General features: G+C 40.4%; 1 protein-coding gene across 3 annotated transcripts in view; it reads right to left on the bottom strand.

The window, feature by feature from the left end:
• fancd2 (FA complementation group D2) overlaps positions 1 to 20,778 on the bottom strand; it is a 129,518-nt gene that overhangs the window by 52,757 nt on the left and 55,983 nt on the right. For all 3 annotated transcript variants that reach the window (XM_069936607.1, XM_069936608.1, XM_069936610.1), the window contains 2 exons: positions 7,167 to 7,313; positions 6,188 to 6,288 (listed from right to left, as the gene is read on the bottom strand). In XM_069936607.1, the coding sequence (XP_069792708.1) occupies positions 6,188 to 6,288; positions 7,167 to 7,313 (248 nt within the window). The remainder of the gene's footprint in view (positions 1 to 6,187; positions 6,289 to 7,166; positions 7,314 to 20,778) is intronic.

The raw sequence follows: 20,778 nt of genomic DNA, 5'->3' as shown, positions 1-20,778 counted from the left end.
CCCGAACTCGGGAGTACAAAAATGGCTCACAGAGCCAAACAAAAGTGCGCGATGCGCAAGACAAAAATAACACTGACGGGAGGGGGACCAGCTGAGGAGTCGATCTCCACAGCTGAAACAGACAACTACAACACAACAGCAAGAGGAAAAGAGAAAATAATGAGAGCAAGAAAGAAGAGAGTAAAAATAAGAAATCAAAGAAACAACAGATGACCAACCCAGAGAAAGAAAACCAACATCAAAACACTTCTAATAAAAATAAGAAGACCAAAAATTACAAGACGACTTAGAGCACTGGAAAGACTTACCACTAACACTGATAGGAAGGATAAGCTGTATTAAAATGAACATCTTCCCAAGGATACAATACCTATTTCAGTCATTACCAATACGCCTAACAGAGAAATTCTTCAAGGAGTTAAAGAAAATAATAAGGAATTTTTTTATGGAAAGGGGGGGAAACCGAGGATAGCACTAGATAAATTAACAGAATGGTACAAACGAGGAGGCTTACAACTACCAAACTTTAAAAATTATTATAGAGCCGCACAATTAAGATACCTATCAGATTTTTATCAAACAAGGGAAAAACCAGATTGGACCAGATTAGAACTAGATAAAATAGGGGAGAAGATACCTGAACATGTACTATATAAATGGGATGAAAAATTGGTGCAATGCATGGAATTCACCGGTATTGCATCATCTGCTCAACATTTGGAAGAAGATTCATGAAGAAAGGAATAGAACAAATTACCAACTACCAAAACTAATATTGATGCAAAATCAGCTAATCCCTTTTACAATAGATAACCTTTCCTTTAGAGAATGGGAGAGAAAAGGGATCAAAAGAATAGAAAATTGTTTTTCGGGAAATAAATTATTATCCTTTGAACAAATGAAGGATAAATTGGGAAACAGTCTGAGGTTACCAGAAGGAAGCAATTTTGAATATGTGATTACAGACACAATGATAATTAAAAAATTTGTAACAAACATGTACATCAAACTGCAAGAAAAGGAGAACGAGGAAACAAATGGTAAACCTAAACAAAAATGGGAACAAGATTTAAACATAAAGATAAAGAATGAAACATGGGAGAAGCTATGCTCCGGAACTATTGGAACAATAAACACAAGGTTACGCATGATACAATATAATTGGATACACAGGCTATACATCACACCTCAAAAGTTAAATAAATGGGACCCAACAGTATCAGACAGATGTTTTCGCTGTAAAAAGGAAACGGGAACAACAATTCATGCAATTTGGACATGTGAGAAAGTGGAAAAATTTTGGGAAGATCTAAACCAGATATTAAATAAAATCACAAAAAGAAATATACCAAAAAACCCAGAGATCTTCCTCCTAAGTAATATAAGAAACAAAGAATTTGGACTCGATTTGGATGGAGCACAAAAAAGATTTGTTATGATAGCCCTAGCTGTAGCAAAAAAATGTATTATGTCAACCTGGAAATTAGAAGACAACTTGAGAATACAACAATGGTATATAGAAATGAATAAATGTATTCCATTAGAAAAAATAACATATAATTTAAGAAATAACATTACAATATTCGAACAAATATGGGAGCCATTCATGAAACACAATAGAGAAATCCTACTGTGGACTTCCACCACCTAAAATGACAGAAGGAGAAGATAACGAAAAGAACTGACTCAGTAAAATTTCTTGTTTATTTTTATTAAGTGACAACATTGTTTAACGGGTTTAATGTATCTTATAGATTGAACTTTAAATAAATGGGAAAGAGAGTGAGGGAGGGAGGGAAGGGAGGGGGGAAAAAGGGGGAGAAAATGACACTATATATTTAAGAAGAAAAATGTCTGTATGTATCTTGGTCAATATGGATTATAGTGTGAAAGATAAAAAAGTTAAAAAATAAAAAAAAAAGCAAGGTAGCACCATCAAAAAAAAATTATAAATGCAAGATATGGACTTGTTCAGTATAATTTTTTTACACCAATTATATCTTACCCCACGAAACTTACACAGATCAAAAGCCTAAATTTCAGATGTTTTAGATGTGGGACTGAGACAGCAACTTTTTTTTACATGCCACATGCTTGTGTGTGAAAGTGAGACAATTTTGAAAAAGAAATCGCAGAAAAATTAACCAGGATAAGAGGAGTGGCCTTCACGGGGGACCTGGAGCTATATCTATTAGATAATTTAATGGAAATAAATGACAAATGGTCCAAATATCAAATCTCATTTATCAAAATAGCACTGGTGGTAGCAAAAAAAATCATGATCATTTGCGCCAGAAAACCTTTTGCAAACGAGACTCTTGGAGTTTGCCAAGGTGGAATAATGGAAAAATTCAGCCACTGAAGTTGAAATTTGAGGGCCAAACCCATCGGAACCATTGCCTGAAGAGGGCGCACAAAATCAGTGTCCCAGTGCGGACTTGAAAGGCCAACATGGCCTGTTTCCGCTCTGTAAATGGTTATATGGTTATAGATGTTAACAGTCACCCAAAACATTGGGTGGACCAAATGGATTCATTTAAATACAATTCTATTGAAAAGCACCGAATAAAAATAGACTTCTAATCTATTGCCTACACTCACATCAGAAGGCTGATCGCATAGGAAGGACCAAATTAAGAGTGAAGTTAACCATAGATATTTTGCTGAAGTTTTGATTAATCCATTCAAAGGGATATAGGCACGATCAGTGTTTTAAATGCTACACACAAGAGAGCAGCAGGATTTTAACCCAACAGCAATAAAGTATCAGGACTACATGCCTAAATCGGGATTGGATGCAACTTGAAAATGAACACAGTAAACTGCACCCAACTTCTTTCAAGACAACACTAATCCCCAAAAGTTCTTGAAGCGGACAGTGGATGGCTCTCTTTATGTTCCAACTAAGTCTGGTAACTAGGCTGGTACAGGCTGCCCAACCAGTTTATTTTTCTTACCATGTTTTAACCATTCAGTTACTGAGTATTACAGAATAAACGGACATATTTCCTTCCCTGAATGGTATTTTGCAATAATGATGTATCAGCTCATTTATATTCACTACTCCTTGTGATGATGTGTTTTATGCTCTAACTACTTTCGATTCCTTTCTGGTTTTATTCCTCACAATATATTTATGATCCCTAATACAGATGCAACTCTGCAGTCCCATCCCTCTGCAACTGGATCCTTGATTTCCTCATCGTCACCTCCTTCTTGGTGACTAAAGGGACACCTCACGACTGCATGCTTATTCCCCTGCTCTATTCCCTCCACACTCACAACTGCAGCCAGTTTGTCTCCAATGCAATCTATAAATTTGCTGACGGCACCACTGTTGTTGGCCAAATAATGCAAAATGATAGAATAGAGAATGGAAGTGCAGAATCAGGTTGTGCAGGGATAAAACAACAATCTTGTGTTCCAGATTAGCAACGCAATGAAGCTTATTGTGGTCTTTAGGAAATGGAGGCCAAAGAACCATGCACCTGTTTTAATTGACAGAAATGGCAGTGGAGAGGGTTAGAACCTTCAAATTCTTAGGAGTCCACATATCAGAGATCTCTCCTGAAGCCAACACATTGAGGCAACAATGAAGAAGGCACATCAACACCTTTATTTTCAAAAAAAGTCTAAGGACATTTAGCATGTTGAATACTCTATTGAACTTCAATATGTGTACCATGAAATGCATGCTGACTGGTTGCATTGTAGTTTGGTTTGAAAATTCAAGGGCCCATGAATGCAGAAGGCTGCAGAAATGGCAAACTTAGTTAAATTCATCACGGGCACTGACCTCCGGTCCACTGAAAACGTCTATGCATGACACTGCCTCAAGAGGGCACCCAACATCTTTCAGAACCCCTATCACCTTGCTCACAATCTCTACCCATTGCTCCCTTCAGACAGAAAGTATAGAAGTGTGAAGTCAAGCACCTCTAGGTTCTCGAACTGTTTTTAATCCAAAAGGTTTTAGACTTTTGAACTTCTCCATACTACCCTAACCATAAACTATCCAAGGACAACCAAAAGATCTATCCACACTTTTTGTTTCTTACACTAACCATAACTGCAAATATTTATTTATCTGTGCTTTGATATTTATTATTTCTTTTTTATTTTATTTAATTTCTACAATTGTCAGTAGATTGACAATCCTTTAACAAATAAGAATTCTGGTGCAACTATATATATTGCACCCACATTGATACCCAAACTGACACTATCAAAGAATTAAACTGTAAACCTTTAGAAGAGTAAATCAGTAAAATTAAGGTTTTTACGTACAATTTTGTTATTTGTATTGATAATAGATTTCTGCTTGTGTCATGCAGAACAAATTGAATTAGTGCTATTACTTTGCAGTATTAAAATTTCCCAGCAGAGAGCATCAAGATACTGCTCCTCCTGCATATATTTTGAACTGGTGAGAATATAAAAATTGTTGAAGAGGTACTTCTCAGGCTGGAAGTGCATGAGACCATGGACAGAATAGGGCAGGGAATTGAAATGGGTGGTCACTGGGAAATCCCCGTATTGTAGCGGACAGAGCCAAGTTCCACAACAAAGTGATTTCTCAGTCTGCGTCCAATCTCTACGATCTAGAGGAGACCACCACAGGAGCACAAGATGCAGTAGATGACTCCTGGAGATTCACAAATTAAGTGTTGCTTCACTTGGAAGGATCGTTTGGGGCATAGAATGTTTATGAGGGAGGTATGGGTGCAAGTATAGCACTTCCCAATCTCACAGGGGTATGTGCCAAGGGCATGATAGGTGGGGATGATAGACAAGCGTCACAGAGATGTGTCCGGTGGTGGGAACATGTAGTAGGAGGCAGAAATAGCGGAGGATGATATGTTGGGTGCTAGAGGGGTGGTAGGAGAGAACAAGGGGAATCTTGTGTGTGGGATTGAAGGGGGCCAGGGCAGTTGTGCAGGTAGAGACCCACACACCTGCCCCGGCATGCATCAAGGGCAGGATTCCTCTTTTCCTCACCAGCCAACCCCAATAGCTTTTGCATCAAACATTTCTGCCACCTACTGGACACATCTAGGCACCCTCCAACTGGATGGCAATATCAACTTCTCTGGTTTCCATTCAGCCCCACACTCATCCCTATTTCTCCTTTTCTCCAGTTCGGCCTCTCTTCTCCGTTTCTGCATTCACATAGCCAGCCCCTCCTTCCATCAATTCTCACCTTTTCTCTCTCGTCCTCTTATCCATGTCCAATTATCACCTTTGGTCTGTGCTCTTCCCCTTGCTCTTTCTTTCATTCTCCCCAGCCTTTTAATTCATACCTTGAAGGGTTGAGGTTCGAAACATCCGTTATATATCTTTACCTCCTTATGGATGCTGCGAGACCTGCTGAGTTCTTCTAGCATGTGTTTTTTTTTCAACAACAATCACAGCATCTGCAGACTTTCGTGTTTCATTTCACATGCAACTTCCACTGGACTTCTCTACAGTGCACAACCATTAAAAATCAGTTCAACTTCCAGTTCCCTCTTCCTGGCTGGTTTCCTCTTTTATGCTCAACAATCATGCAAAACCAATCATTTTAACAGAAGTAGATTAACAATGGTGCTAGACATTTTTGAACCTTTCTGTGATGAGGATAATGATTGGTCTGTATCCTCAATGTCATCAAAGTCAGGGATGGAAACAAGTTATGGATCACTTCTGCAAAACTTCTAACACCCAGTTTTATACTTGTATTATCAGATAACTAATTCCAGTAAAGCTCCAATAATCTAGTACACACAAGATTTTGTGGTGGATGTTATTGCAATGTTTCCCCCAACACATTTTCAATTCATATTTTTTAAGATGCAAAACAAATAAATTTCCCAGTTACCCATGCAAGGGGAAAGGAAGTATAGGAGCCTGGCCCTGGCAAGAGGAAAGGGAATGCAGGAAATTCAAATGCCAAGCCATTGCGATTTCTAAATAGTTGGAGGATGAATTTTTAGAGTTTTATTGTTCTATTGCTGAGTGACAATTACTGATTTTTTTTTAAGAAAGTACCTGAAGCAGAAAAAAATCATTGAAAAATTAACAGAAATACCACTTTACAAGAAATTACCAGATTCCAGAGAAACAAACTTCAGCTAAAGTCAGGTTAATTATCTTTTCAAACATTACCTTTTTCCTAATCAAACTCAGTGTTAAGTACTTCAGAACCTACCTAACAAAGCATCAATCTCCTCCAAGTTTCCATTATGTTGCACCTCTTCACAGAGTCTCAGCAAACGGAAAAAGGAAGCAAGACTCACAGGGGAAACACATCTGAAAAATGACAAATAAACATCATTTAGCATCTTGCTTTCTTTAAAACATAAGGTAGGTCACATCGATGCGTTTTACACAAAAATGCTGGAGAAACAGCAAATCATGCAGGGTTCTTTATGAAGCAAGGATAAAGATACATAACCAATGTTTTGGGCCTGAGTCCTTCATCAAGGTATAAGCAAAAAGCAGGTAGGCACCTGAATGAAGAGGGAGAGGAGTACAGACCCACTGGCAAGAGGGAGGGCACAAGAGAAAAAAGCTGAGGCATTAGGGGGAGGGGATGACTCTGTGAATGGGGAGGGAAAGGGGTGAAGAGCTGTAGGAAAGTAGATAGAGGGATGGGTAAGAGAGGGAAGCAGGGGTGTGGCCAAATGGAAATTGGAGGTCGATGTTAATGCTTTGAAGAGAGCCCAGACTAAATATTAGGTGTTGTTCCTCCAATTTACGGGTGGCTTCGGTTTGGCAGTGCAGGAGTGGAGCACAGAATTGAAATGGTTGGCCACTGGGAGATCCCTACCTTTGCAGTGGACACGGAGAAGGTGCTCAACAAAATTATCTCCTAATCTCTGTCCAGTCTCTCCGTGTAGAGAAGGCCATAACGGGAGCACCGCATAGAGTAATGACCCCAAAGATTCACAAGTGAACTGTTGCTTCAGTTGGAAGGACTGGACCCTTGAATGGTGGTGAGGGAGGAAGTGTTGACGCAAGTATAGAATTTACCACATAGTCACATCTATGTGGGTTTTCTCTGGGAGCTCCCTCACTCCCACCGTTCAAAAATGTACCGGGGGGTGTAGGTTAAGTGTAAGCTAATTGGATTCGTGGACTGAAATTTATGTCCAATATAACAGTTATAACTAACTGCTAAAGCTTACTTCTTAGTCCCCTGTTTAGCACATTTTCCATCGAAACCAGTGATACTCAAGCTATTGGACAGCAATGGCAGGAGGTTGATAACAATTCCACCTTCGCTCTCTTCTTCATCCAGGTTATACATGCACTTCAGTGGCAGCAAGTATTTACTGAAACAATCAAAAGATATGATAATTGCTATTATGTAGTTCACCAAACTGCACAATGGGACTCTGAGTATTATAATTACGTTCACATACTCAAATTATGCTTTGCTAAAATGGTAGATCAAAACTAATTTGGGCAATTTGAATCTATTTTCTGATGGAAAGGCCCACAATCCAAAGATGACCCTTATTCAGCATCAATTGTTCAGAAAACCCACTTAGGATCCAGGATTATTTTATGAAAATGTTCATCCCCACATATCACAATCTAATGACCACAAATGTATAAACTTATTTTGTAGGTCAAAGAGAAACAGAATTGAGTGAAATACTAAAGTCTGCAGAAGCTGGTGATTATGGTAAAAACAAGAAAATGCCTGAGGAACTCAGTGAGACCTGCTTAGTTCCTCCAGCATTTTTAGTAGAAACAGAATGGAACATTGTTTAGATTATCCACAAAAAGCCTTTTTGTTTAAAATATAAATCAAATACATATTTTCTTACTCAATCACAGTTTTTGTGATAATAGAGGGTGACACAATATTGTGAAAGTCTTTATTTGACTAAACCAGACCAGAATTCCAACCATCCATAACTTGTGCATTCTTAATAAACGGTGCTCACAGTTTTGGCATTTAACAGCAAAGGTTTAAGTTGTGGATTAACAGTTTGATTGCTTGAGAGGTGCTTTTGAATAGGTTTCCATATAAAGCTTATTTTTTACCTTTGTAAAATCTATACAAATATACATGATATAGGATAAAAGCCAAATCAGTTTCGCAGTTTTGCTATCCAGTTTGGGCAGCTAAGCTTGTTTTGGAGATGAATGACTGAATATATATTTCATTTGCCATAGATCTAAATCTAGTATGGACGCAATGGGTAGAAGGTACCATGATTTTTAATATTTTATAATTTGATTCTTATTCTTAAATTTACCTGACTGATGTCTGCGTGTTGGGGGAAACACCACCATGTTCCAAGTTTACTCTATTCCTAAGTTCATCAGAACTCTGATGTCAAGCGCATCTGCATGACCCGATGATTCTCTACTGTCAGTAACCGAAGATGTCAGGCTCCCTTCAGGAGAGTGAATCCAAGGAAAGCACCCAGTCAGGACGGGGTACCCAGCCAAGTACTGAAAACCTGTGCTGACCAACTTGCCGATATATTCAAGGATATTTTCAATATCTCACTCCGACAGGGAGTGGTCAAACAGGTTTCAGACACTACCAGTGCCCAAGAAGAGTGTGGTAACCTGCCTGAATTTAAAATTTTTTTTTAAATTTTTCACACTATGAACCATACTGACCAAAATACACACAAACATTTCTCTCTTGAATATACACAGTGTCATTTTCTCCCCTTCCCCCCCCCCCCACCCACTCAACGTTCAACATATACGATACAATAAACCCATTAAACAATGTCATCACACAATAAAAATAAACATGAAAATTGTGTCATCTACTTTTACACACTGGGTCAGTTAATTTCGTCTTCTTCTCCTTCTGTCATTTTAGGGGGTGGAGGTCCGCGGTAGGACTTCTCTGTTGTGTTCCATGTACGGTTCCCAAATTTGTTCGATACTGTGATGTTATTTCTTAAATTATATGTTATTTTTTCCAATGGAATACATTTATTCATTTCTATGTACCATTGCTGTATTCTCAGGCTCTCTTCTGATTTCCAGGTTGACATAATACATTTTTTTGCCACAGCGAAGGCTATCATAATATATCTTTTTTGTGCTCCATCCAAATCGAGTCCAAGTTCTTTACTTCTTGTATTACTTAGAAGGAAGATCTCTGGATTTTTTGGTATGTGGCTTTTTGTGATTTTATTTAATACCTGATTGACTACAAACCAGTGGCACTCACAACCACTGTGATCAATTGTGCGAAGAAGGCTGCTGTTGAAGCATACAAGCTCCTGTCAGAAAGGCAACATGGATCTATACCAATTTGCCTACCATAGTAAAAGCTCCACAGCAGATGCCATCCTACTACCATTTTGGATACTGTTGGGGGAAGGGGCGGCAGAACCTACCAGGAACAAGCCACGGTGATCAGGTCTCTGGCCCAGAGTTTGGTCCTGTGGCTAAGAAGTGAAGGGAGGAGAAGAGGCAAGCTGTAGTGGTAGGGGATTCCATAGTTAGGGGAACTGATAATAGGCTCTGTGGAAGAGATCGAGTATCCCGAATGGTATGTTGCCCTCTTGGTGCCAGTCTGAGATACCTCAGGGCATTCTAAAGAGGGAGGGTGAGCAGCCAGATGTCATGGTCAATGTAGGGACCAAAGACATGGGTAGGAAGGGTGAGGAGGTTCTGCAAGAAGAGTACAGGGTGTTAGGCACTATGTTGAAGATTAGGACTTCCAGGGTTGTGAATTCAGGATTGCTACCTGTGCCATGTGCTAGTGAGGGTAGAAATAGGAGGATAATTCAGCTTAACCCATGGCTAAAGACATGGTGCAGGAGGGAGGGCTTCCGGTTTCTAATTATTGGACTCTCTCCCAGGGAAGGTGGGACCTGTTCCAATGGGATGGTTCACATCTGAACTGGAAGACGACTAATATCCTTGTGGGAAGGTTTGCTAGTGTGCTCTGGTGAATTTAAACCAGATTTGCAGGGGGATGGGAACCAAAGTACTGGAGCAGATAGAGGAGTGGAGGAGGCAAAAGATGATGTGAAAATTGCATGCACTGCTAAAAGTCAATGGGTTGCACGTGGTGGAAATTTTCTCAGCTGCATCTATTTCAACACAAGGACTATTGTAGGAAAGGAAGACAAGCTAAGAGCATGGATTGATACATGGAATTATGACATTGTGGCCATTAGTGAAACTTGGTTGCAGGAGAAGTAGGACTGGCAGCTCAATATTCAGGGCTTCTGTTGCTTCAGTCATGATAGAACGGTGGGGGGGGGGGGGGGGGGGGTGAAAGGGGGAGGAGTGGCATTGCTCATCAGGGAAAATATCACAACTGTGGTCAGGCAGGACAGACAAGAGAGCTCGTCTACTGAGGCTATATGGGTGGAGCTATGGAACTGGAAAGGTACGACTACACTCATGGGGTTGTATTCGAGACCACCCAATAGTCAACGAGAATTGGAGGAGCAAATCTGTAGAGAGATAGTAGACCGCTGCAGGATACATAAGGTTATTATAGGAGGACTTTTTAATTTTATATTTATTGACTGGGATTCCCAAACTGTACAAGGGCTAGATGGCTTGGAGTTTATCAAATATGTTCAGGAAAGTTTTCTAAATCAATATATATACTGGATCTCCTATTAGGGAATGAGACAGGGCAGGTGACAGAGTAAGTGTAGAAGAACATTGTGTGTTCAGCAATCATGATGGCATTAGTTTCAAGTTAATTAGGGAGAAGGATAGGTCTGTACCTCGAATTGAGATTCTAAATTGGAGAAAGAACAATTCTGAGGAAATGAAAAAGGATCTAGAATGTGTGGATTGGGATATGTTGTTTCTGGGCAAAGATGTGCGAGATAAGTGGAAGACTTTAAAAAGTGAAATGTTGAGAGTACAGAGTTTGTATGTTCCTGTCAGGATTAAAAGCAAGGTTTTCAAGGGATACTGGGGATCTGGTTCAGAAGAGGAGAAAGGTCTACAGCAGGTATAGGTAACGGGAAGCAAATGAGGTACTTGAGGAGTATAAAAAATGCAAGAAAAACCTCAAGAGAGAAATCAGGAAGATGTGAGGTTGCTTTGGCAGGCAATGTGAAGGAAAATCCTAAGTGCTTCTAGATACATTAAGAGCAAAAGGATAGTAAGAGATCAGAGTGATCAACTACGTATGGAGCCAAAAGAGATGGGGGACGATCTTAATTATTTTTTTTAAAATCAGTATTCACTCAGGAAACTGGCAGTCATGGGAAGTAAGGAAAACAAGCAGTGAGGTCATGGAACCTACACAGATTAAAAGAGGAGAAAGTGCTGCTGTCTTAAAGCAAATAAGGGTGGATACGTCCCCAGGGCCTGACAAGATGATCCTTTGGACCTTTAAGGGAGGCTAGTGAAGAAAATGCAGGGTCTCCGACAGAAATATTTAAAAAGTCTTTATCCACAGATGTGGTGCTAGAGGATTGGAAGGTAGCTCACATTGTCCCGTTGTTTCAAAAAGGCTCCACAAGAAACCCAGGAAATTATAGGCTGGTAGCCTGATGCCAGTCACTAGGTAAATTAATGGAAGGTGTTCAGAGATTGGATATATAATTATATGAATAGCCAGAAACTAATTAGAGATAGTCAACATGGCTTTTGTGTGGTAGGTCATGTTTAACCAAACTTATGGAGGTTTTTGTGGAGGATGGCAGGAAAATTGACAAAGGAAAGGCTGTGGATGTTATTTTCATGGATCTTAGTAAGGCTTTTGACAAGGTCCCAAGTGGGAGGTTAGTCAGGAAGGTTCAGATGCTAGGTATTCATGGGGAGATAGTCAACTGGATTCGACAATGGATGGATGAGAGAAGCCAGAGAGTAGTGGTGGATGATTGCTTCTCAGACTGGAGGCCTGTGACTGATGCCATGCCTCAGTGATCAGTGCTGGGATCATTGTTGTTTGTCATCTATATTAATGATTTGGATGATAATGTGATGAATTGGATCAGCAAATTTGTAGATGACTCTAAAATTGGAGATGTTGTGGTGAACAGCAATGAAGGTTTTCAAAGCTTGCAGAGGGATCTGGACCAGCTGGAAAAATGGGCTGAATAATGGCAGATGGAATTTAATGCAGACAAGTGTGAGGTGTTGCATTTTGGAAGGATAAACCAGGAAAGGACATACACAGTATATAGTAGGGCACTGAGGAATGTGGTAGAACAAGAGGGATCTGGAAATACAGATGCATAATTCCCTGAATGTGGCATCATAGGTGGATAGAGTTTTAAAGAGAGGTTTTGGTATATTGGCCTTCATAAATCAAAGTATTGAGTATAGGAGTTGGGATGTGATGGTGAAGTTGTTTAAGACATTGGTGAGGCCAAATTTGGAGTATTATGTCCAGTTTTGGTCACCTAACTACAGGAAAGATATCAATAAGATGGAAAGAGTGCAGAAAAGATTTACTAGCATGTTGCCCGGATTTCAGGAACTGAGTTACAGGGAAAGGTTAAACAGGTTATTTCCTGGAGTGAAGAAGGAGGGGAGATTTGATAGAGGAGTTTAAAATTATGTGAGGGATGGACAGAGTAAGTGTCGATTGGCTTTTTCCACTGAAGGTAGGTTAGACACAAACCAGTGGACATGGGTCAAGAGTGAAAGGGGAAAGGTTTAGGGGCAACATGATAGAGAACTTCTTCACACAGACAGTGGTGGGAGCGTGGAATAGGTTGCCAGCTGAAGTGGTGAATGCGGGGTTATTTTAACATTTAAGAAGAATTTGGAGAGGTACATGGATGCGAGAGGTATGGAGGGCTTTGAGCTGGGTGCATGTCAGTTGAAAGAGGGACCAAAAATAAAAAATGACTTGGCACAGACTACAAAGGCCGAAGGAGCCTGTTTCTGTGCTGTAATGTTCTATGGTTCTCTACACAAAGTCTTAGAACATCTGCACAGCAAAAATGCATACATCAGGATGCTCTTTATTAACTTCTGTTCAGTATTCAACACCATCATCCCGTGAAAACTCGAGGACCAGGGCCTCAAAATCCAACTGTGTAATTGGATCTTGGATTTCTTCACCTCCAGACCACAATCAGTGAGGATTGGTAAAAACATTTCCTCCACAATCTCCATTAGTATCAGAGCACCTCAGGGCTGCATTCTTTGACCCTCCTCTACTCCATTTACACCAATGACTGTGTGGCTCGGTACAACACCAACACATCTACAAATTTGCTGACAATACCACAGTGCTGGGTTTTATAAAAAGGCATGATGAATCAGAATACACGAGGGAGATTGAAAACTTGGTTGAATAGTGTACTAACAACAACCTTGCATTCAATTTCACCAAAACCAAGGAGCTGATGTCGACTTTAGGAAAAGAAAACCAGAGGTATATGATTCAGTGATCATTGGGGGCTCATAAGTGGAGAGGATGAAGAAATTTAAATTCCTGGAAGTCACCATCTCAGAGCACCTTTCCTGAACCCAACACACCAATGTCATCAAGAAGAAAACACGTCAGCACCTCTACCGCCTCAGGAGTTTGTGGTCGTTTGGTATGACTTTGAAACCCTTGGCCAACTTGTATATGTACATAGTAGAAAGTGTGCTGACTGGCTCCATCACACCCTGGTATGGAGGTACCAATACCTCTGAGTGGAAACCATTGCTAAAGGTAGTGGACAGAGCCCAGTATATCACAGGTAAAACATCCCCCCCCCCCCATAGAAAAAAATCTACTTGGAACCTTGTTGAAGAGCAGTAGCAATCAACAACTACAGTCCAGTAGCTCTAGATTCTACTGTGATGAAATGCTTTGAGAGGCTGGTCATGGCCAGAATTAACACGTACCTAAGTAAATGCAACATCGCTGGTTCAGCTCTGGAACACCATAAAAACAACATATAGCTGCTCTTTATTGACTACAGCTTGGCCTTCAATACCATTATCTCCTCAGCTACAAACTCTTAGGCATCTCTACCCCACCTTTCCCCCCACCCCCCCCCCCCCCCACTCTGTAACTGGATCCTTGACTTTCTCATTGGAAGACCATAGTCAGTATGAATTGGAAGCAACATCTCCTCCTCAATAATCATCAACACAGGAGCACCCCAAGGATGCATGCTTAGCCCACTGCTCTACTCATTATACACCATGACTGTGTGGCCAGGCACAATTCCAATGCTATCTACACGTTTGCCGATGACACCACAGTTGTCAGTAGAATCACAAACGATAATCAGGAAGCGTACAGGAGGGAGAGAGAATGGTGTAATGACAACAACCTTGCACTCAACGTCAGCAAAACCAAGGAGATGATTGTGGACTTCAGGAGGAAGTCAGGGGAACACGACCTAGTTCTCATCGAGGGCTCAGTAGTGGAGAGGGTCAAGAACTTCAAATTCCTGGGTGTCAACATCTCCACAGATCTATCCTAGAGCCTCCATGTTGATGCAATCACAAAGAAGGCGCGCCAGCAGCTATACTTTGTGAGGTGTCTGAGGAGATTCGGTATGTGACTGAAAACACTCAAACTTCTACAAGTGTACTGTGGAGAACATTTTGGCTGGTTGCATCACTACCTGGTATGGAGGCGCTAATTCTTAGGACAAGAAAAAAACTCCAGAGGAACTGCCAGAAAAGGAGTAAAATCTGCAAGTATGCAGACTTGAACTGAACCCCTGAAAAGAATTATGAATGAAATACTTGAGGAGTTACCGAGCAGAAAGGGGGGGGGGGGATATTTTGGATTTTATGCTACCGATCTATAGAAGCAAATAAGATTATTGATGTTGTTGTTGCTGCCATCAGATTCCTGAATAATCAATGAACCAAAGACACTGCCTTACTTTTTGTGCACTATTATTTAAATTTTTTTATCATAATGTCATAAGATGGTTATAATATGAATGTTTGCCCTGTGATGCTGACACAAAACACCGAATTTCATGACTTGTTCATGACAATAAATTCTGATTCAGGATCCACACCACCCAGGACCTGCTCTATTCTCACTGTTGCCATTAGGAAAGAAGTACAGGTGCCACAAGACTTGCACGACCAGGTTGAGGAACACTTGTTACCATTCTCCATTAGACTCCTAAACAACAAACTCAATCAGAAATTCATTTAAAGGTTTCTTACTTTTCAAATCATTTATTACTTTTTCTGCATTGCACAATTTGTTTACATTTCTTAATTTGATTTCATTTCTCTCTTTTGCATAGATATCTTTCCTGGTCCATCTTTTTTTGCACCATCAATAAGTAGAAATCCTGTCTGGCCAGCAGGAAATAAGAATCTCAGTGATGCATGTGATACCATATCTGTACTCTGATAATCAATCTGAACTTTGAAAGTGAATCTTGAAAATGAGCAGGCCAAGGAAAATTGGGATGAAAGAATGGCTGACAGAAGCATAATAGAGCAAGCAAAGTTTAAAGTGGTGGACAGTCTATAAAAGCAACAGCTTCCAATGTTTAAGAGTTAATAATGAGAGGGAGCATATTGACTTGGCTAAAGAAAAGAGAAGTGATGGAAGGGTATTATTATGCCTTAATGACTGTGACAGAATCAGAATTATTTGGATGAAATGCAGGTGAGCTGTCCAGAAGTTTGCAGATGATGCAAAAGTTGACAGACAGGTGTGAAGTGTTACACTTTGGGAGGTCAAATGTAAGAGTAAACTTACAAAAAATAGAAGGACTACAATGAGCCATGATCTGAAAGTGGGAATGCAAGTAGATAGGGTGGTAAAGAAGGCATATGCATGATGCCTTCATCAGTCAGTATGTAAAGAAAAGAAGTCAGGAAGTCTACAGCTGTATAAAACTTTACTTCAGCCACATTTGGAGTATTGTGTGGATATTGCTGAATTATGCCAAGGAAACTTTATTTTATTGGAAAAATCAAAAAAGCCCCCAATTTAATGTTAAATCGGAATCAGAATTTATTGTCACAAACAAGTCATGAAATTCGGTGTTTTGTGGCAACATCACAATGCAAACATACATATTATAACCATCTTACAACATTACTATAAAAAATAAACAATAACAGGGCACGAAAAGTAAGGCAGTGTCTGTAGTTCATTGATCATTCAGGAATCTGATGGCAATGGGGAAGAAGCTGACCTTGTGCCACTGAGTGATTGTCTTTAAGCTCCTGTACTGTTTTTCCCAATGGTAGCAGAGTGAAGAGGGCACGGCCTGGGTGGTGGGGGTCTTTGAGGATAGAGGTTGCTTTTTTTAAAAGACCGCCTATGTAGAAGTCCTCGATGGAGTGAAGTCTGGTGTCTGTGATGTCACAGGCCGAGTTAACAACCTCTGGAGTTTATTTTTGTCCTGAGAGTTGGTGCCTTCATACCAGGCAGTGATGCAACCAGCCAGAATGCTCTCCACGGTACATCTGTAGTCTTCAGTGACATACTGAATCTCCTCAGACACCTCACAAAGTATAGCCACTGGAGAGCCTTCTTTGTGATTGCATCAACGTGGAGGCTCCAGGACAGATCCTGAGAGATGTTAACACCAGGAATTTGAAGTTCTTGCCCTTCTCCACTACCTGGCCCTCGAATGAGGACTGGGTCGTGTGCCCCTGACTTCCTCCTGAAGTCCACAATCATCTTCTTGGTTTTGGTGACATTGAGTGCAAGGTTGTTGTCGGTACACTATTCAATGAGCTGATCCATCTCACTCCTGCATGCTTCCTTATTGCCATTTGTGATTCAGCCAACAACTGTGGTGTAATCGGCAAACTTGGAGATAGCATTGGAATTGTGCCTGGCCAACCACGCATCCTTGTCATGTACCTGTGTTGATGATCATTGAGGAGGAGATGTTATTTCCAATTCATACTGACTGTGGTCTTCTAATAAGAAAGCCAAGGATCCAGTTGCAGAGCGGAGTACAGAGGCCACAAATTTATAGTTTCTTAACCATCACTGAGGGAATAATGGCATTAAAAGCTGACCTGTAGCTGATGAAGAGCACTGTATGTATGAATTGCTGTTTTCGAGGTGATCCAGAGCTTAGTGGAGAGCCAGCGATATTGCATCTGACGATAGGCAAATTGCAGTGGGTCCAGATCTTTACTTAGGTATGTGTTAATACTGGCTGAGACCAGCTTCTCAATGCATTTCATCACAACAGAAGTTAGTGCAACTGGGCAGTGGTCATTGAGGCAGCCCATGCTACTCTTCTTGGGTACTGGGATGATTAATTCTCTTTTGGAGCTGGTGGGAACCTCTGACTGACACAAGGAGAGGATTAAAATGTCTGTGAAGAGTCCGGCTCGTTGGTTGGCACAGATTTTTAGTATTTTGCCAGTTATGCTGTCAATGCCTGACGCCTTGCGAGAGTGCACCCTCTTGCATGATATTCTGACGTCGCCTTCGCAGAGACAGATATCACAGGGTCTTCAGCCTTTTCAGGGATTCTGGTAGGCATTGTTTGGTCCTTCTCACAGCAGGCATAGAAAGTGTTCAGCTCATCGGGTAGTGAAGCATCACAGCCATCTATAGTGTCCACCCTCGATTTGTAGGCTGTAATGGGCTGAACTACCTGCCATAGCTGGCGTGTATCTGTCTCTGTCTCTAGCTTCCTCCAGAATTCCCACTTTGCTTCAGAAATGGCCTTCCACAGGTCGTACCAGGACTTCTTGTAAAGATCTTGATCCCAGGCCTTAAACAGCCTTGTTCTTGCCCTCGGCAGGTGGTGGATTCTCTGATTCATCCAGGGCTTCCAATTGGGGAACACCCGGTAATTGCGCATGGGCACACACTCATCCACACAGTCCCAATCTGCAATGACGTATCAACTAAGAGTGTTCTATTTTAGCAATTTTTTGTCCCATGACTGCTATACTGACCTATTACTACAATTAATCAATGGTCAGATATGCTAATCATTCACTCATCCTCACGATGGTCTTTCTCCAGCGTGGATAAATGGTGCTCCAAATAACAGAATTTGGAGGAGTCACGTGATGGAGTAGTGGCCGGTAGGGTAAAACCAGTCCTCTCCAGAAAAGAAGAAAAAAAAGTCAAGAAAAGACAAAGTTCAACAAATATAAAATATAAGAAATAAAAGATAAAGTTACAGAGAAGAGAAAGAAGATGGTACCCAAGAAGGAAAAAGTAAAAACAATGGGAAAAAAAGAAGAAAAGACACCGGAAAAGAAAGGAGGAGGCCTTACCTGCACGAAGGGACAGGGAGCCGAGGTGGCGAAGAGTGCCTGATCTCCGAGGTTGGTGTCGGCCCTGCAGAGTCACGACCTCCCGACAGGTGGACTGCAAAAATGGCTCTCAGAGCCAAACAAAAGTGCGCAACTGCGCATGAGTGAGGAGTCACGCATGAGCAGTGCACATTCTAAGGTAAAGGAGAACACCGACGGGAGGGGGGCTCAGCCGAGGAGTGGGCAATCACAGCGCGACCAGCTGAGGGATGCCCGACACCAGGGCTCTCAGCTGGAAGATGAGTAAAGCGGCATGAGAGGGAGTGAAGTACCAGGTGAGAAAGAAAGTCGACGGGGTGAACGACAAGAGGAGCAGCAGCAGGAGGCTCGACAGATGACCAGCTCAGAAGGAGGACCAACAGCAAGAGGCCAAGCAAGAAGAGGCCCGACAAAGTGAGACAAGCAACTCATCAGAGAAATCAGAAGAGACACAGATACAAAGAAGAAAAGAAGACACAAACACAGGTACAGACACAGAAGAAGAGGAAGAAGACCAAGATCTTCACAGAGAGATAGAAGGTAAAACAGATGGACAGAATATAGATAAAGCTTTTTTTGAAGAATAAATGAGAGCATTAAAAGAATGGTTTTCATTAGAATTTAGTGCAATTAAAAGAAAAATGAAAAGAACAGAAGATAAAATCCAAAGATTAGAACTAGTCATGACAGAAATAGGGAAGAGAGTAGAAAATGTGGAAGAATGAGAAACGGCTGTAGAATGAAAGTAAATGACTTAAGAGGAAAATTGGAAGAAAGTGATAAAAAAATTAAAGAGACGCAAGAGTTGTTAGCTCAGAAAATTAATAATTTGGAAAATTATAGTAGGCGAAACAACATAAAAATAGTGGGCCTGAAGGAAGATGAAGAAGGCACAGATATGAAGGAATTTATAAAAGAATGGATCCCGAAGATCCTGGGAACGACAGAAATGCAGGAAGAAATGGAAATAGAAAGGGCACACAGAACACTAGCTCCAAAACCACAGATAAATCAAAAACCAAGATCCATTTTAGTAAAATTTTTGAGATATATGACAAGAGAAAATATACTGGAGCGTGCAAGGAATAAAATTAGAGAAGATAATAAACCATTGAATACAAGGGTCAAAATTATTTTTTTTTTTACCCAGACATAAGTTTTGAACTCTGAAAGAAGAGGAAGGAGTTTAATACAGCAAAATTGATCCTATGGAAAAAAAATTATAAATTCACTTTAAGACATCCAGCTGTGCTTAAAATATTTATACCTGGGGAGCAAAACAGACTGTTCTTGGATCCGGAATAAGCACAAGAATTTGCAGAAAGCCTGGAGGACAGAAGGGGAGATGAAGAGATGTAATAAGAATGAAGAGTGGCGATAATGTATATATAAAGATGTAAAAACAATGTACATGTAAAGAACTAAAGAAGGGAAAGAGAAGGGAAGGAAGGAAAGGGAAAAAAAAGGAAAACTTTGTTATATGTGTAAAAAAAAAAGTGTTTTCTGGGGTGGGGGGGTGGTGAAAATAACCGTCACTGCAAAATCAGTTGATGCTTGCGAACAGGATCGCAATCCAAATGGAAAGGGGACTTGTGGTTACCTGGCAAGGGATAAGGGGCAACTCAGAGAGGGGGCGGGGGGTATTTTGGGTTAAGGTAATATTGGGTGTGGGAGTCGTTAGAGTATATTATCTTTTAAATGTGTTGTCATACATTGAGTTTAAAAAGGGAAAACAGAGATGAAAATGGGGAAAATGGTGGTGGTGAGGAAGTGGAAATGAGGTGTAAACAGTATGAGATGGCCACATTGAACTATATGACTACAAACATTAATGGAATACATAACCAAATTAAAAGGAAGAGGCTATTAAATGTAAAAAGAAAAAATAGATATAGCATTTGTGCAGGATACGCGTTTAACTGAAGTGAAACATTACAAATTAAAGAGAGACTGGGTAGGACACATAATGGCAGCATCGTATAATTCAAAAGCTAGAGGTGTAGTTATATTAATTAATAAAAATGTACCAATCAAAATAGAGGAGGAAATAATAGGTCCAGCAGGGAGATATGTAATGATAAGTGTCAGATATATTCAGAAGTTTGGAATTTGCTCAATGTATATCCTCCTAATGAGGAGGATCAAAATTTTTTGCAGGATATTTTTTCGAAGATTGTAGATACACAAGGAAATATATTGATAGGAGGGGATTTTAACCTTAATTTGGATCCAAGGTTGGATAAAATTGGACAAAAGACAAGCAAAAAGAATAAAGTGGCCAAATTTATGGTTAAATCAATGCAGGAAATGAAATTTATGGATATGTGAAGGAGACAGCACCCAAGAGAGAAGGAATACTAATATTATTCAAGTAGGCATAAAACATACTCAAGGATTGATATGTTTTTGTGGTCAGCCCATATTCAAGGGAGAGTTAGGAAAACTGAATATAAAGCTATATTGCTATCTGATCATTCACCCCTGTTATTAGAAATAGAACTGGAGGACATCCCACCAAGAACATATAGATGGAGATTAAACTCCATGCTATTAAAAGGCAGGAATTTAGAGAGTTTATTGAACACCAAATTAAAACATATTTTGAAATAAAAACAGAATCAGTGA

This window comes from Narcine bancroftii, chromosome 5, assembly GCF_036971445.1.
Source record: "Narcine bancroftii isolate sNarBan1 chromosome 5, sNarBan1.hap1, whole genome shotgun sequence".
NCBI classification, from domain to species: domain Eukaryota; kingdom Metazoa; phylum Chordata; class Chondrichthyes; order Torpediniformes; family Narcinidae; genus Narcine; species Narcine bancroftii.
Note: the sequence above shows the minus strand (reverse complement) of the source record. Positions and strands in the feature narration are given on the sequence as shown.